We start from the raw sequence: 18,047 nt of genomic DNA, 5'->3' as shown, positions 1-18,047 counted from the left end.
CAGCTGAAAAGTTTCATAGATCTCCTTGACACTATCTGGATGGTCTATGGATAGTCGGCGATCTTCAGCCACTATCTGGATAAAGCTAGGAGCGTAGAAAAGCACATTTAAATAGCATAGTTATTCAGATAGCGGCTGAATGTTGCCACTGTCTGGCCACCACTTCTACAGACACTGACACTGAACATAGGTGGCCATTTTAACCACCATAGCTGGTGTTTAAAACAAACACTGATCTCAGGATTGGAATATTGACCTGTATGTTTTCCCTGAATTTGATCTTCACCTGTCCGTGCTGTATTCATAAGTATTGTTGTAACACCTGCATGGGGCTCTGATGTGGAGTAGCCCATAAACATTTATGTTCCCCATCAAACCTCAGAGCAACCCAATTTTCATAATGGTAGGGTAGACTAGCCTTAGAGACCCTTTAATCGCTCCTCAGAAGTAAAGTATCAGCCTGAAGAGAGAAAGTCTAGCTTGGTGCTGGTCTCGCTGGGTTTCTTTGCATAATAACGCAGACAGATGCACAGACAGACATTTTTTTTTCCTTCCCTGGCTTTGTGGCTTTAATTGAGTGAATTTGACGTGGCGTTGCAAACAGCACTCCGTTTTCACACGTAAGCCATAATTTCCTTCCAGATTCTCACCCCTTTAATGTCAAACACTTAGCACAGACGACTGCAGCTCTGTCAGCTCCCCCAGCGCTCTCCCAGTCACACATAGACCGAGGCGTGTGAGCTCCTGTGAGGGAAATGTGAGCTGAAGAAATATTTTAAGAGACAGAGAAAGTGGGGTGGGGGTGGGGGGGCAAGAAAGGTGATAGGGAAAGCTGGCAGAGACTGATTTGCACACGGCAAGGTGAATTGTGGCTAAGTTGCTTATGGCTTATGAGACCAGAAAGGGTTTCAGATGGTTCCTTGGCTGCTATGGCAGGTTGAGCAATTTCTTGTTTTAACTCTTCCTCCCCTCCCCAGTTCTTAGAACACCTGGAATTACTATAAAATCCTTTGGCTGGCTACAAAACCTTGGCCAGCTCGCTCTCTTCTAGGTGACCTGGAGCCCTTTAGGAGTAATTGGAGATGCCAGGCTTGGAGAATTGGCAGCCACATCCTTAGACCTGTCATGTTTAAGCATGGTGGAGCTTGCATAATTCTAGTTGCTATCGCAAGCCCAAAGACTATATCCTCAGGTGGTTCTTCAGGGTGGTGTAGACATGGGGACTAGGACATGAGAGAGACGCTCATTCAAGTTGCTGACGGACAGAGGGATACTCCGGAGATTTCTAACCAGTGCAATATTTCTTTCTTTTCATGTAGGAGCAATGCTGGGAGGAGACTTGAACAACTCCAATGGCGCCTGTCCGAGTCCAGTAGGTGAGTGCTAGGCCCAGTGTTTGACATTTTAATTTTCTTTGTCATCTAGACCAGGGGTGGGCAACTATGATCCTTGAGGGCCACAACCCAATTGGGTTTTCAAGATTTCCACAATGAACATGCGTAAGATTGATTTGCATATACTGCTTCCACTGTACATAAATAATCATTGTGGAAATCTTGAAAACCTGATTGGGTTGTGGCCTTTGAGGGCTGTGGTTGCCCACCCCTGGTCTGGCCTATTGTCTTCACACTCACAAAAAAAATTGATTTCATTACATAGCTGCCCACTATTCTAGAACCTGTGGGATGATTGTGTTCATCAACCAGCAGGTAGAGATAGAGAACTGAAAACTGAGCTGAGATATATCTCTCTTGGCATCCAGTCCCGCTGCTCAGTATTTTCTGTCTCCAGCAGGTGGATGGACACACTTTTCAGCCTGTGGTTCAAGCCACCAGTTGAGCTTTGCGGGTGGCTTGAGTCTGCAGAGTCATATCTGGAGGTCTTCAGATCCCTGCCTCCGGTGTCTTGCAAATTTACTTCTTCCTTCCCTTCACCTCTGCCCTGTTTCCTATGGAGCTGTCCTTTTTCAGCACAACAGCCTTAAAAAAAAAAAAAAAAAAGGAGAAGGAAAGAGGTTTACTGGAAAGTGTGGGACAGAGCATCAGTCCTGATCCTTTCTCCCTTTCTCATCTGGAGTAAGACTTGTGGAGACTGTGAGCTTTTCTATGATGCATGGCTGGACCACTCTTCTCATCCTCCAGTGGGAAAACATCTTCAGGAGTTTTGGAAGGAGTGAGGCAAAATCACATCAGACCAGCGGGTTCTGGATATTCATACCGAAGGTTACAAGTTGAGTTCTCCTGCCCAGTCACTTCTCTCTTTTTGCAGTCTACTTGTCGAAAGGGAACCAAGGCGGTCAAGGTTCAGGCCACTGTAGATCCCTTTCTGGCACTCAAGGCTATTGCTCCAGTTCCCCAGGTCGAACAGGGACAAGGCAGATACTTTGATAAGAGCAGACTAACTCCATCGCAAACGCTGAAGTATCTGGGCATTCTATTCGATACAGCAAGGGAGAGGATTTTCCTTTTAGAACGCAGGAGGTCAAAGCTGGTTCAACAGATTTATCTTCTCCTCGGTCAAGGCAGGCCGAGGGGGTCTGGGACTATGTCCAGGTTCTGTGGTCAAAGATGGCTGTGATTGAAGTGGTGCCATAAGTAAGAGCTCATATGCAGCCATTACAGGAGTCTCTTTTCAGCTGCTGGTCTCCGGTGTCACAGAAGTACGACCTTCATCTTCCTTGCACGCTGGTTGCCAGACGGAGTATGCTGAAGTGGAGGTTGCCAAGGAATTTGACTGTTGGAGATCCTTTTCTGATAACACAATGGGAGGTGGAGACAATGGACTCCAGCAAGTCGAGTTGGGGAGCTCATTACAAGTTCCATATGGCACAGGGTACCTGGATGGAGCAGGAGTCTCAGTGGTCGATAAATCACTTGGAGCTCAGGGCACTGTGGGGTGTCTCATGTGGCTCCCTTTCTGGCGGAGGTTCCGGTCCGAGTTTTCTCTGACAAATGCGTTGGTGGTGGCTTATATCAGCAAACAAGGTGGGACCCACAGCCGTCCTATGGTGGTGTACGCGACCTCCCTGATGAGTTGGGTGGAGAAAATCAGCTTACATCACTGGGTCCTTGAATGTGGAGGTGGACTTTCTCAGGATGCACTCCTTGGATCTGGGAGAATGGGAACTATCCAGCCAGGATTTCCAGCTTTTAGTGGACCAATGGGGTTCTCTGCTTCTGGACCTGAAGGCAACAAAAAGGAATGCCAAAGTGCTCAAGTTCTTCAGCTGTTGGAAAGTACTTGGCTCATTGGGGATCGATTCCCTACTGCAGCCCTGGCCGGAGATACATCTATTAAATGTCTTCCCTCCCTGGCCCACATAGAATCCACCAGACGCAGTGCCTTCTTTTTCCTCTTCCTCAACATTTGGAATACACTTCCCCCTTTCCCTCTGTAGTGACCCCTACCTGAAATCCTTTAACGTCAATCTAAAGACCTGGCTTTTCAAGCAAGCTTTTACCGTTCTCCTCTATCCTCTCTCTTTACTAGAATGAGTGTGCACCTTTCCTGTCCTTTGTGGAGTTCTTTTTCTAAATTTTTAGATTGTACACTGCTCTGCTCTGCCATGGCAGTTGGAGTGGTATAGCAAGTTTTAATAAACCATGGTAGGCTGCCTGTTGAAAAGGATCCACATTGCACCTGGGGTTGAATAATTCTCGTAGTCCCAGAAGCCGTGGTACATGGACCTGATTTGACTGCTGGATGGGGATCCTCTCCATCATCCGCAGGTACATGGCTACTGAAGCAAGGCCTGGTACTCATGGAGGGTCCGTGCTCCTTTGGTCCTATGGCTTGGCCATTGAAAGGGCTCAGTTGAGATGAAAAAGTTATTCTGATTTGGTTATTACTACCTTGCTTAAGGATTGGAAAGGCTCTACATCTGTGGAGTATGCAAGGGTGTGGAGGACATTCAAGGGCTGGTATTCCGAGTGTGGACTTTCTCCCTTCTCTGCTCAGATCTCGCACATTCTAGCGTTTCTCCAGGCAGGCCTTCAAAAAGGATTGTCGTTGGGTTGTGGCTTTGGCCTGTTTCAGGGGCCGACTATAGAAGACGTCTCTTGTGGCTCACCCAGATGTTCATTTCTTGAAGGGAGCGGGCCACTTGTGGCCTCCCTTTTGTACATCATGTCCAGAGTAAAACCTTAGTTTAGTTCTTCGAGTTCTTCAGAAGCCTCCATTTTGATCCACTTCGGAAGGCCTCCTTGAAAGATCTTATGGTAAAGACAACGTTCTTGGTGTTTGTTAAATCAGTACTTAGGGTTTCGGAGCATCAGGCTGTCTCTTGTTGGGATCTGTTTCTCTGGTTTTCGGAGGTGAGGGTCTATCTGCGCACGGTTCCTTCCGTTCTTCCAAAAAATGGAATCGGCATTTCATCTCAACCAATCTGTGGAGCGTCCGTCCTTTCACAGAAAGGACAAGGAGGCTCAGTATTCTTTCTTGAAGCTTCTTGATATGTGTAGAGTCCTCATCAGATATCTGGAAGTCGTGAATGAGTTTCGCAAGTCGGACAGACTGTGCTTTTTGGTAAATAGAGGTTTGGCCTCATGGCTGAAGGAGACTATCGCATCAGCTTATTTGCTTGTGGGGAAACAGGCTTCTCAGGCTTTGCGGGTCATTCTGTGAGGCATACAGTGACATCCTGGACAGAGACTACTTTACTGTCTCCAGTGGATGTTTGCAAGGCAGCAACATGGTCGACACTACTTACCTTTTCCAAGCACTACAGTGTGGATGTTTTGGTGCGCTCGGAAGCCAGTTTTGGGACTTTGGTCCTCAGGGTGGCAGCACCAGGACCCCACCCACTCTAGGGATTGCTTTTCAACATTCCACTGATTCTGAAATAGTGGGAAGCTACATAATAGAAGGAGAAATTAGGTCTGACCTGATCATTTTCTTTCCATTAGTCCTTCCCACTATTCCAGAGGCCTGCCCGAGGTTTCTGAGATGTTTAGTCGGTGTGAAGTAATGGGTCAAATGATGACTGTTACCTTGCATGGTACTTACTGCATACCTTTGTTCTCTGAAAGTTGTTCCACACATTTTTGCTATCTGGTTAGTGTTAGGTTGTTGTGTTTATTCTGACTTTATCCTTAATGTTTGTCTACATAAATACTGGATGCCAAGAGAGATGTCTCTCAGCTCAGTTTTCAGCTCTCTATCTCCACCTGCTGTTTGATGGACAGAATTATTCCACAGGTTCTGGAATAGTGGGAAGGATGAATGGAAAGAAAATGATCAGGTAAGAAGTAATTTCTCCATTTGTGCCAAGACTCTCAAATCTTCCAGTGATCTGTGAGCGGGCAGGGCAGGAGGTACACAAGACAGATTTTTGTTTGTTTCTGGCTTTGGAAAATACATTAAAAAAATAAATTTAATGTGTATACTTAATTAATCTTCAAGGGTATGTTCTTGCTTGGTCCATTTGATCTTAAATGAGTCATGGACGGATAACAGTTTGTGCTTCAAAAAGACCTCTTAGCTCGGATATCTGCCTGGTCTTGGTTGGTAATTTAAGTTCTTTTTGGCTAGGGATGCGCATTCATTAGCCTGGAATTTGGTTTAGTAGAACACCTTAAAAAATGGAACATGCACAAAAGCGATTTAACGCACATTAATCTGTATAGTCAGAATATAAAGTGGATTTACTGACGTTAAAAAGTTCTCATGTCCATAAAATGTTTATTAACATGAATGTGTGAAACAAGCCGAAAATGAACTGCATTTTTTCCTTGTGTACGTCCCTAAATGTTGTTTTTTTTTTTTTAATTTTTGGATTCATTTTTTACAAAACATTTGTAGGGATAAGGTGGTTTACAGTATTTTTTTTTTCTGGTATGATAAACCCCTTCCTCAAAGAGCTTACAATCTAAGTAGGTGCCTAAGAGGCTTGCTCAAGGTCACAGAAAAGGTGTCAGTGGAAAAAGCAGGATTTGAACCCCAATTTCCCTCCCCACCCTGGTTTGCAGTCCCTTTGCTGTTGTGGTGTGTAAAGTACCTGATCTTACCAGAAGCTGCAGGGATCGGGGCATGTGGGAGCAGCAGCTTGAAGACCTGGCCTGTAAGGATCAGTCACTCCTTCTTTCCCATCTCCCTTGCGTTCACCATCCCTCCCCCTCTCCCTTTTGCTGCCCCCCCTTCTCCTGTCAGCGTCAGCTGTTGAGAGCGGCTGTTCCAGTTTCTAGCAGGGCAGGTTTCTCTGAATGTCAGCATTGAGGTCACCGCTGGATTCCTCACATTCCCTCAGCCGCTTCAGGAAGAGAGAACAGCCGACCTGCTCCCGCCAGCGAGGACTGAGCTTGGAGAGCAACACAGCAGCTCCCCCTGCCCCCCCACTCCACAACCCCTCCAGAGTTTTTTCTGCCTGCTGCAGCTCCCTTATTAATTTTAAGGATTAGACCCCCCCCCCTTCCCCTAGGGCAATCTCCTTGGCTTTTTTTTAATCAAGTGCTGGTCTCTTTAGCATGTGCTCTGCGAAGGGAGCGAGGCCGCCCTTCTGGTTGCTGACACCGAGGAATGTACAGGGCAAAAGTCTTCAGTTTTTACTGCATGGTAAACAGTTCTAGCCCTTGAGGCACAGTTATGTGGCATGATTGGTTTCCTTGACAAGTCATGTAGAAGGCTGCCCAGAGGTACCCTTCCATGTCTGTCTCAGGGAGGAGGTGGGATCTAATGTCTGATACGTTGGACTGTGAATTTCAGAAGGCCTGGGATATGAGTTCAACCTTCCCCTGCACAATCATCTCTCTGCGTGACCTTGAGTCAAGGTCGTTTTATCTCGCTGTGCCCCCTTTCTCAGGGCAGCTTGAAAATAAAGCATTTGACTTAATCCAGCTGGCTTTGTGTGCAGACTGAGGGGCCCATGCACAAAGCTTACCTTGCTTGCAACGTTGTAGTCGGTCTAATGCAAACGTGATTTAGCTTGTAATGCACAAAGGTGTTCTGCGTCCCTTTTTACCCTTCGCCGAGGCAACTACTGATAATCCTATGCAAATCTATTACAGTAAGCTCATCGGTATTAAAATGAATATTCCGTGTGATGCACAGAAAGGAGCACCAACCTTTTTTTCTTTTTTTTGAAAATTTTATTTTACTAAGGTCACATAAGAGACACAAAGACACATTCAAAACTGTACAGTGCTGAAACGGTGACCAGCTGTTTTAGGGTATCACAATATCCCCCACCCCTGCACCCCCCCCCTACCATCACTTTATCAAAATCCATCCCAACCAAAGGAGCGTCAGTTTTTATCGTATTAATTTTTCTGACGAGCCTGGAGCTCCCATTTGTGTGACCCAACAATATGCAACGAGGAAGGGAGGGGAGAGGAGAGGGCAAATTTAGGATTCTTGGAAACTAGGTGAAATAGTTATTGTAATCGCAGCCAGGTAGAAAATTAGTTTCCTTCAATTTCTCCGTGCTGCCCCTCGTTCTGGCCCTGTGTGAGAAAACTGCTTCCTGTCTCTATAAATGAGCACATAAGACTTTTCTGGGTGCATAAGAGGTCTTTTTCACTTTAATAGCAAAATCATTCCACACTAGCCCACTGGCAGAGCATACAGCAGTGATTGCTGGTCTGGAATTCGTTGCCGGAGAATGTGGTGAAGGCGGTTAGCTTGGCAGAGTTTAAAAAGGGGTTAGACGGTTTCCTAAAGGACAAGTCCATAAACCGCTACTAAACGGACTTGGAAAAAATCCACAATTCCGGGAATAACATGTATAGAATGTTTGTACGTTTGGGAAGCTCGCCAGGTGCCCTTGGCCTGGATTGGCCGCTGTCGTGGACGGGATGCTGGGCTCGATGGACCCTTGGTCTTTTCTCAGTTTGGCATTACTTATGTACTTATGTATTTTATAATACTCTGTAAGGATGTACATGCATCTTTTATAGTATTTTATAAAGAGCTGTTTTTGTACTGTACGAGAAAGGACATATTTTATAGTGTTCTTTGAAGAGCTAATCGTGTACTTTATAGTATTCGTAAGGAGGTACACTTGTGTTTTATAGCATACTATAAAGAGATAGTCATGTACATTATGCATACTATAAAGAGATAGTCATGTACATTATGCGTGTACCTCCTTACGAGATACTGTATTTTGTAGTGTTCTGTAAACAGGTAGTTGTGTACATAAGTAATGCCACACTGGGAAAAGACCAAGGGTCCATCGAGCCCAGCATCCCGTCCACGACAGCGGCCAATCCAGGCCAAGGGCACCTGGCAAACTTCCCAAACGTACAAACATTCTATACATGTTATTCCCGGAATTGTGGATTTTTTCCAAGTCCGTTTAGTAGCGGTTTATGGACTTGTCCTTTAGGAAACCGTCTAACCCCTTTTTAAACTCTGCCAAGCTAACCGCCTTCACCAAGTTCTCCGGCAACGAATTCCAGAGTTTACTTATGCGTTGGGTAAAGAAATTTTTCTCCGATTTGTTTTTACTACACTGTAGTTTCATCGCATGCCCCCTAGTCCTAGTATTTTTGGAAAGCGTGAACAGACGCTTCACATCCACCTGTTCCACTCCACTCATTATTTTATATACCTCTATCATGTCTCCCCTCAGCCGTCTCTTCTCCAAGCTGAAAAGCCCTAGCCTCCTTAGTCTTTCTTCATAGGGAAGTCGTCCCATCCCCGCTATCATTTTAGTCGCCCTTCGCTGCACCTTTTCCAATTCTACTATATCTTTCTTGAGATGCGGCGACCAGAATTGAACACAATACTCAAGGTGCGGTCGCAACATGGAGCGATATAACGGCATGTATTTTATAGTACTCTGTAAAGAGTTAATCGTGTATTTTATAGTTTAAAGAGGTACGCATGTACTTTATAACAGGTCTTTGACAAATCCCAAATTGCACCCTGGTGCCCAGGATTTCATACCCTTGAGTTTTGTTTTTTTTTTCCCCTATTCACAGCGCTGCCTCTGAAACGGCTTTCTTGGCTCTGCAGAGCGATCGAGCTGTCCACATACTTGAGCCACGCTTTGCAGGAGGTTCGGGCATGAGAGACTGGCTGGGTGAAGGCTTGAGGGTGGGGGTGAGGGCATGGGATGAACTGACCAGGGAAAAGCTGGAGGGAAGGCATGAGATAGTGCCTGGCTGGAGCAGAGGAACATGAGAGAGACTGATTTGGTGAAGGCTGGAGTTGGGGGCATGAGAGAGTGACTGACTGGGTTAAGGCTGGAGGGGGGCATGAGAGAGAGAGAGAGTGAGAAAGATTGGTGGGGTCCCAGGCCATGGTGATATGTGAAAGCTTCACCTATCAAGTCAGTACTGCCACACAGCTGACAGCGTGCTTTGGGGAAGGGAGACTTGCAAAGGCATCTTGAGGAACTGATTTACTAAAGTTTCTTTCCCCAGGGACATATTATAGGAAAGGAGATTTAGTAATCGGTATCTGAAAGAGCTGCTGCTGATCTGGCAAGGAATTCCCATCCCGCTTCTACCCCCTCCCCAAGAAAAAAGTAAAATTCACTGCGGACAATGTTGGAGGGGTGGGGAAGGAGAAGCAAGAGAGGTCTCAGCTGTTGGCTCCTAAGTTTTTGGACTGGCTCCCAGATTTAATGAACATTTGTTAAGGACTGCTGTATAGAATTTTGTTATGTACTTTATAGGTTTCTGCAAGGTGGTACACATACATGCTGGGTAATTAAAGTTGACTGCTTGTGTGGGAGAGAACATGGTACTTTAAAGGGTTTGTCTCATAAGATGAGGAGTGTTTATAATGAGAGAGAGAGAGAATGCAGCTTGAACTTTGTCAGTTAGGTTGACTCTGCAGTATTCAGGGTTTTAAAACATTTAGCTTAATACTGAAAATTTATAGCAAAGGATGGTATAAGGATGCAATATTTGTAATAGCTTACTTTAGAAAGTGGATATTCAAGTGTCGAAAGCCTGTTCTGATCACTATTTCCCTGTGTCTTCCTGTCCTCCAGGAAACGGTTATATCAGTGCCAGAGCCTCGCCAGGTCTCCTTCCAGTATCGAATGGCAACGGTTTAAATAAAATCATCCCGGCAAAATCCCCACCACCCCAATCCCTCAGCGCTCAGCTCAGCATCAACAGCCGCAAGCCTGACCTCCGTGTCATCACTTCGCAGGGCGGGAAAGGTTTAATGCATCATTTGGTGAGTAGCCACTTCTGAGAAACATGGTGAAAAGGGGGGGGGGGGGGCACGGCAACAGCATGAGGGAAGGGGTACAGGGACAGGGCAGTGAACAATAAGGGACACCCAAATGTGATTCTGCTTTTATCTGACTCTTGAAACGCAACAATGCACTCGCCTCCACATACACATGCTAGTTTTTCACTGCCTTTCGCTCAGGGGCGTAGCTAAGTGGGGGCATGGGCCCCCAAAGATTTAGTCCTGGCCCCCCTCCACTTTCGACCCCCTGCCGCCGCAAGGTACCTTTGCTGGCGGGGGTCCCCAACCCCCACCAGCCTTAGTCTTCTTCAGCGCCAGTGTCCGTCGTGTTTGTTCACTTCGCTGATCTGTGCTGCGAGTCCTGACGTCCAGCAGCTCCTACACGTTCATTTAAGTGAAACTGAGCATGCTCAGTTTCACTTAAAGGAACGTGCAGGACGTCAGGACTCACAGCACAGATCAGCGAAGTGAGTGAAGAAGACTAAGGCTGGCGGGGGTTGGGGACCCCAGCTAGCACAGGTACCTTGTGGTGGCGGGTTGAAAGTGGCGGGGGGGGGGGGGGGGGGTCGAAAGTGGCAGGGGAGGGTCGGGGGGTGGGTCGGTGGCTGGGGGAGGCGGGCTAATATGTGCCCCACTCCCACCTTGGGCTCTGGACCCCCCCCCCCCTCCCACCCAGGTCTGGCTATGCGCCTTCTTTCACTGACACATTTTAAGTGGTGGTGGGGATGGGGAAGGGGATGTGGTAGGAGGGATTCAAGCTGGAGCCTGGTCTAAGTGCACAAATGTTTCTGCTTTTTCTGCACCCAGACGGAGGAACACTTGGAGCTGGTGAGCCATTAGACACTCTGTGTGTGTGCGTGTGCGTGTGCGTGTTTTTGCATGCATGTGCCTGTGTTTTTTGCATGCATGTTGGTTCACATTCTGCGGTGTCCTCCCCACTTATCTGTGTTTTGTTGGAGATAAAGGGTCCAAGCATTCTCCCTTTTTGGGGGAGGGTGGGGGTTCAGAGAGACTTCCTCCCTCCCACCCACCTCCCTGACACCTAATGCCATCCTTGCATGGTGTAATTCAGTAACACAGGTTACCCCACACCTAGGGTTACCATATGTCCAGATTTACCCGGACATATCCTCTTTTTGAGGACATGTCCAGGCAACTGGGCGGGTTTTCCCAATCTGCCCGTTTGTCCGGATTTCTGGCAGATTGCTAGCCTCCAGTCCCCTTAGTTACTACTGCCCTGATGGTCTAGTGACCTCCTCCACCTTTGGGGCAGGAAAGAGCCCCCTCTTTCCTGCCCGGAGCACTGCCCTGTATGCATCCTTCCTGTTGGTGATCTCTGCGCCGATTCAAAATGGCTGCTGAGAGTTGACGTGGCCTCGTGAGACTTCAACTCTCGGCGGCCATTTTGAATCAGTGCCGAGATCACCAACAGAAAGGATGCATACAGGGCAGTGCTCCAGGCAGGAAAGAGGGGGCTCTTTCCTGCCCCGAAGAGGTCACTAGACCACCAGGGCAGTAGTTAGGTAAGGGGAGGGGGGTGACGGGGTGTGTGACAGGGGGGAGGGGAAAATGTGACTGGGGGCGGAGCGAGGGCATGAAAGGGGGCGGGGTGTGTTGTGGGGGCGGAGCATGTGTCCTCCTTTTTGGGGAACAAAATATGGTAACCTTACCCACACCACCCAAACCATGGAAAGAAGCGGGGGTAAGGAGTATAGGGAGTGTCCACCCCCGACAAAAAAAACAGTTTTATAGTGACCACCTTCAGTCATTGAGGGTCTGTCTGTATCTCTCAGGGGGAAATGCACAGAGAGCTGTCGATGAAATAAATCCATCATAAGGGCAGAAAAATTGAAAATTGCTTGTATTTATTTAAAACAAATGAACATCTCATTCATCAAAACTTTCTGAATAAGTAACAATAAAACAGCTTTATCAATATAACAATGATGCAAACAAGAATGTTTTTACATCTTTATGGAATTTGCCAAGGTTGTTTTTTTTGTGTGAAGCCAGAATTCTTTCAAAATCAAATTTTTTTTTAAATCATACTTGCGGTCACCTTTTTGGCAGCTGTGTTCATAATCTGGATGTTACCCAGGTGCTGCTGTTGCAGGTTTCTAATGATGAACAGGTGGAAGCACCTTGATGTAACTTGCATTCATTAATGACAAGGCAGGGAGGGGAGACCACAGCAGAGAAATAATTTATGAAAACATCTATTCGTGTCCAGAATAAATGAAAACCAGAAAAAAAGAGTCACATGACTTTCATAAATATGTGGCAGAGAAGCTTTTGAAAACAGGATGGAAGAGAAGTTGCTGTGATAATACCAAGTCTCTTATCCCTGGATACCTGATTTCAAAATCCATTTGAGTCTGTAAGTGAAATCATTTTGGATTTAACCTAATCCCTGTGAGGCATTCCTCTGCGTCAGGAAAAAAAAACACCTCACTTTATAATTTGGCACAGTGTGCTCAAGGGAAGCCAGGGAGGTTTCTAGAGGGGGTAACGGGTCAGAACTGGTGCTAAACCCTGTTTATTTAATTTATTATTTAGATTTTGCTCACACCTTTTTCAGTAGTAGCTCAAGGTGAGTTACATTCAGGTACACTGGGTATTTATCTGTCCCAGGAGGGCTCACAATCTAAGTTTGTACCTGAGGCAATGGAGGGTTAAGTGACTTGCCCAAGATCACAAGGAGCAGCAGCGGGATTTGAACCCGGCCACCTCTGGATTGCAAGACTTCTAACCACTAGGCCACTCCTCCACTCCACTGTTGTCCTGTGTCAGGGGTAGCTCCTGAGTATGGTCGTGCTTCTGCCCTTGGGAGCCTGTCTCGACCCCTGTTCACTATCCTTGTGTGACAGTGCGGGGTTTTGAGTCTATTCTACCTGGGGAGGTCGTTCCTCACTGTAATTCTCTCCCTTCCCCCTCCCATGACCTGCAGCTCTAGCTGAAGCTATGAGGTTTTTCCCTTTTCCACACGGAGAAGCATTATTTAGATGTCCCCACGTCACTTGTATTGCAGGTTTCACCTTGACACCTGGCAGTGTTGGGTCAGCAATGCGCCCCCCCTCCCCATCTCCCAGATTATGTAAACTTCACCCTGTGTCCTAGGATGTATTCCAGTGCCGGGGTTAGTGGGAGGTTTCAGTACAGAGTGCGTGTTTACCCACCTTCTCATTTTGGGTTGGAAATGTTAGGTTTCGGGGTGGTTCCGGGGAAGACCGAGACTCCGTATCTAGAACAGAAGGTTTCAGATTTGATTCTTGAGCCAGCTCCCTTCACCCTCGCACAGTGCATCTGGTTGTCAGAATGTATCTGGTGAATATTTCAGAGACGTAGAAACATAGAAACATGACAGCAGGTAAAGGCCATATGACCCATCCAGTCTGCCCATCCTCTGTAACCCCTAATTCTTCCTGTTCCTAAGCGATCCCACATGCTTATCCCATGTGTTTTAAAATTCTGGAACAGTCCTCGACTCCATCACCTCCACCGGGAGGCCATTCCACGCCTCCACCACCCTTTCTGTGAAATAATACTTCCTTAGGTTACACCTAAACCTATTCCCTCTTTGCAGACTTTCAGTTCAAGAGCCAGCTGTATCCTGGAAATGACCAGATTTCAGACCCTCTGCTCTGGAGCGTGCAGAGCGTTCCCTGTTATCGGGAATGAATGCCATGAGGAAGTAACAGCCTTCATGGGATACTTCTCTTCCTCTCCCCCCCCCCCCATCCGAGAGCGTAGACCAACTAGACTAATTATCGTTAAAAAAATCTTAACAAAATGAGTATTGCTAGTCTATAAATATGTTATCACAAGTTCACAGAAAGATCACTAAATTTGTTTAATTGCGGTCATTATTTGAAAATGATCTTGCACTGGTAAAAGTTAAACTTGATGCTCTGTCATATGGGTCCCATTTTCCCAGGTTTCTAGTTTGAATCTCATTCTTGTCTCGTCGTTTAGCTCAAAATGGTCCTCTCTGTGCTTGTGACAATGGGCATGGGCTGCTTGTCATAGATGGAGTGAACACAGCCTGAGCGGTGTAATCCATTGCCACTCCACAGTAACCAGGAAAAAGAGACTGAAAAATAAATCTGGGGTGGGGTGGGAAGAAGCAGTGTACTTAGGATCTGGAAGAGGCATAGAGTGTCCATCCCCCGTCCAGGCCTCTGTTAACAGATCAGATTTTAGCAATAAAGAGCTGCTTGTGGCAGATAAAGAAAGTGATTTAACTGAGCAGGAGAGATTCCTGCCTAATAAATTGCACTGACAGAACCCCTTACCCAAACAGTTTTACTAAATATTTGGTAGTGCCATCCAGTTAGTACTCGGGCAGACCTGGACGTTGTGCAGGTACTAGTGATACTTAATGCAGCCCTAACATGCCTGGTTAGCTATCTGGGTATGGCACTGAATTTCGGCTGTGCCCAGATGACGTCGGACTCCACCAGACACGTGGATATTCAGTGCTGGCGTTATCTGAGACGAAGGGGCCCTTTTACTAAGCCGCATGGGCCAGGTGGTAATTTCATTTTTGACGTGCGTCACAAAATAATTTTTATTTTCTGGCGCGCGGCACTTCCAGGCAGTAAAAGGCATTTGACGCGAGTTGAGCATTACCGCCCGAGACCTTACCGTTAAGTCAGTGGCTGGCAATGAGGTCTCAGACCCAAAATGGACGCGCGTCTATTTCATTTTGCCGCATGGCCATTTTCGGTCAAAAAAAGAGGTATTTTTACAGGTGCGCTGAAAAATGGATGTGCGCACGTCCAAAACACGCGCCTGCACTACCGCAGGCCGTTTTTCAGTGCACCTTAGTAAAAGGACCCCTAATTCAGCCAGCATTTAGGAATCCACTGGCTGCTGCCGGCTGAATGTTGACTGGTATAATGCTTAAAAAGATGTAAATCACAATTGGCCTCAAACTGTCCACAATTGCAACCGTAATGTGATTTGAAAGAGTTTTGCAACCCCTCTGCCTGTTGTGACATCCCATTGAGCTGGGGTTTCATCTCTCTTGTAAGCATGAACCATTCATTCTAATATAAGTAAATTAAAATAAATACCTTATCTATATAGGGGTGTGTGTGTGTCTGTATATTAAAACATATGATTTGGTTAAGTTATCACTGCTGTCCTGTCTGAATGTATAACGGTGTGTACATGTCTGTGGGGGATGTGATGCAAAGCAGAGTTATATCCTTACTTTTGCTGTCCGATCTGTTGGAACAGATTCAGCATCTCTTCTGCAAAGAAACCATTCGGCCATTTGCAAATAGTTTCTTAACACGTGCCTGATTTCATGGGTGTATTTGAGCAGTTTGGGGAGTCTTCTATGGGGTGCAAAGCTTGTCAGCTGGTTCCTATGTTTTCAGCAAGATTTGTCCAGTCTTGGTTTTACCCTACCGTCATGGATTAGAGCTTGTGAGTTGGGAGGGGGGGGGGGGGGGAAGTAAAGGTAGGAGCAGATTAGGCTGCCATACACTGACGATTCCATAGTCCCCAGGTGTTCAAACACCTCCTCGGGTCAGAGGGGGAATAAACACAGAAATGTGGTGATGGTGGCAAGGGAAGGACAGAGTAGTGAGGAGACTTCTAAAACTTGTAGGTTTTCTTGCCCAGATCTGGTGATGTGACCCTGTTCTGTCTTGTCTCTCTTTTCTATACAAGAATGCACAGAGGTTAGGGGTCTCTCAGGCAGCCCACGCTTTAACGACCCCCGTCGTCTCCGTGGCTACCCCGAGCATTCTGACGCAAGGCCTCTCCTTCTCTCCCATGCCTACAGCATACAACACAGGTGAGTCCAGCGAAGACCAGGGGCGAGAACTTCGTGAAACTTTTTTTTTTTTTTTAAACTGAGGACGCCTTTTCTCGGTTTCCAGCCAGCGGCCGGCAGTTCTGAAGGAATCGATGCGCAGAGGGCTTTCTGCTGGCTCGCTCTGTTTGTCCAGTGGCTCTTTCAACTGAGGCGTGGCATGTACTGTCCGCATAGGCCCATCTGGGTCTTAATAGTCCTGCAGACTGAAAAATTGTGCTGTGTGAAATTTCGCCATGATTATTGAATGTTTCCATGCTTCCCATCCCCCGTAGTCCGTATGAAAATAGTTCTTTAATGGGGCACCTGTAATTAGGTGTCTATCTTATAAAGAGATATAATCACCTACTTTTCCTTTATGAAATATTCACCTATAATGTAGGTGCAAACGCTTAGGCCAGTCTCAGACCAGCATGTTTGTGCTTAAATGCTGGATGAGAGTTACTTATAGGGCTCGATATTCAGCCGGTGGCGATCGGTGTTCTACTGACTGCCGCCGGCATTCTCCCCTGGAAATTCATACCAGGCTGTGTCCGAGCTTTGGCATTGAATTTCCGGGTTTGCTGCAGTGGTGTAGATTTGGCCCTGGACCCCCTGCTGACGACCCTCTCGACCCCCCCCCCTCCCGTCGCCAACCTGCCATCGCCGTCGCCTACCTTTGCTGGCCAATCCCCGCCAGCTGAGGTCCTCTTCTTCCTGCACAAGGCTTCGTTCTGTTTCTGAGTCTGACGTCCTGCACGTACGTGCAGGACGTCAGACTCAGAAACAGAACGAAGCCTTGCGCGGGAAGAAGAGGACCTCAGCTGGCGGGGGTTGGGGTCCCCCGCCATCAAAGGTAGGCGGTGACAGGTTGGTGACAGGAGGGGGGGGGGTCGAGAGGGTCATCGGCAGAGGGGGAGGGCAAAGTTGTTGTTGGTGGCCGCGGCGGGGGGGGGGGGTGTCGGCAGCGCGGGGGGGGGGGGGGCTAAAATGTGCCCCCTCACCTCAGGCTCTGGACCCCCCTCCCGTCGAAGTCTGGCTACGCCCCTGGTTTGCAGAGCCAGCTAAGGTCGATATTCAGTGCTTAACCAGCTATAGGGCACCGTATAAAGATAGGACTATGATTAATACGGCCCTATTTACGCTGTTAACTTGGCCAGTTAAGTGCTGAACATCGGCATTTAACCGGTCAAGTGCTGACTCCGCCCCTAAAATAGCTGGTTTTGAGTTGGTTGCGCTTTAATGCCGCTAAATATGGCCGCTTGTCCCCAAACGAGCAGTTTTAGCAGCCAAGAGCCGCTTCTGGCCAGTTTTAATTGCTTTGAATATCGGCCTGATAGTATTCTCTAGGTTATCTGCCTAACTGGGAGTTCTGCCCAAGCCCTGTCAACCAAAGAGATTCTCCGCCAGAGCCTCCGCTGAAGCAGCAAGGAAGCTGGCGGGGTGCTGGCACTTCCGCACACGCTCAGTTTATGCCTCGAACTGAGCGTGTGCGGAAGTGCCGACATCGGAAGCTGGAGCACCCTGCCGGTTTCCTCGCTGCTTCAGCAGTACGGGCGCGGCTCCGGCAGAGCGTCTCTTTCCAGTGGCGTTCCTAGGGGGAGGGGCGGTGGGTGCGGTCCGCCCCGGGTGCACGCCGCTGGGGGGTGCCACGTGCCTGTCATCGCAGCTTGTTCCGTGCTCCCTCTGCCCTGGAACAGGTTACTTCCTGTTCCGGGGCAGAGGGAGCATGGAATGAGCGAAGCCAACAGGCACGCGGCACCCCTCCCCCCAGCAGGTAAAAATGCACCTGGGGGGGGGGGGGCCGTTTCGCCGGGGGGGGGCGCTGCACCCGGGGGGGGGGGGGGGCGCATCGGCAATCCGCCCCGGGTGTCAGCCGCCCTAGAAACGCCACTGTCTCTTTCACTGGTGGGGCTTCAGCAACTGGGGCGGGGTGCAGGAAGGAGGAGAACTGACAGGAAATACTTGCTCCCCCCCCTCAGATTGAGTTCAGGCCACACCCCTGATTTAAAGAATAGTGTTGTGGTGGATTTCTGGGGTTCATGTGTGTATGTGCTATTTATGCTTATAATCAACTCATACCTATAAGTGCACACTT

At 47.8% G+C, this 18,047-nt stretch overlaps 1 protein-coding gene across 3 annotated transcripts in view; it reads left to right on the top strand.

Annotated features, from left to right (window-relative positions):
- MEF2D (myocyte enhancer factor 2D) overlaps window positions 1-18,047 on the top strand; it is a 184,523-nt gene that overhangs the window by 155,107 nt on the left and 11,369 nt on the right. For 2 of the 3 annotated variants that reach the window (XM_030187834.1, XM_030187833.1), the window contains exons 6-9: window positions 1,320-1,376; window positions 9,938-10,128; window positions 10,954-10,974; window positions 15,826-15,952. In XM_030187834.1, coding sequence (XP_030043694.1) covers window positions 1,320-1,376; window positions 9,938-10,128; window positions 10,954-10,974; window positions 15,826-15,952 — 396 coding nt within the window. The remainder of the gene's footprint in view (window positions 1-1,319; window positions 1,377-9,937; window positions 10,129-10,953; window positions 10,975-15,825; window positions 15,953-18,047) is intronic. The other variant, XM_030187835.1, reaches the window with a different exon arrangement.

The sequence above is a fragment of the Microcaecilia unicolor genome, chromosome 14, assembly GCF_901765095.1.
Source record: "Microcaecilia unicolor chromosome 14, aMicUni1.1, whole genome shotgun sequence".
NCBI lineage: Eukaryota > Metazoa > Chordata > Amphibia > Gymnophiona > Siphonopidae > Microcaecilia > Microcaecilia unicolor.
This window is presented reverse-complemented; position numbering and strand designations above follow the sequence as displayed.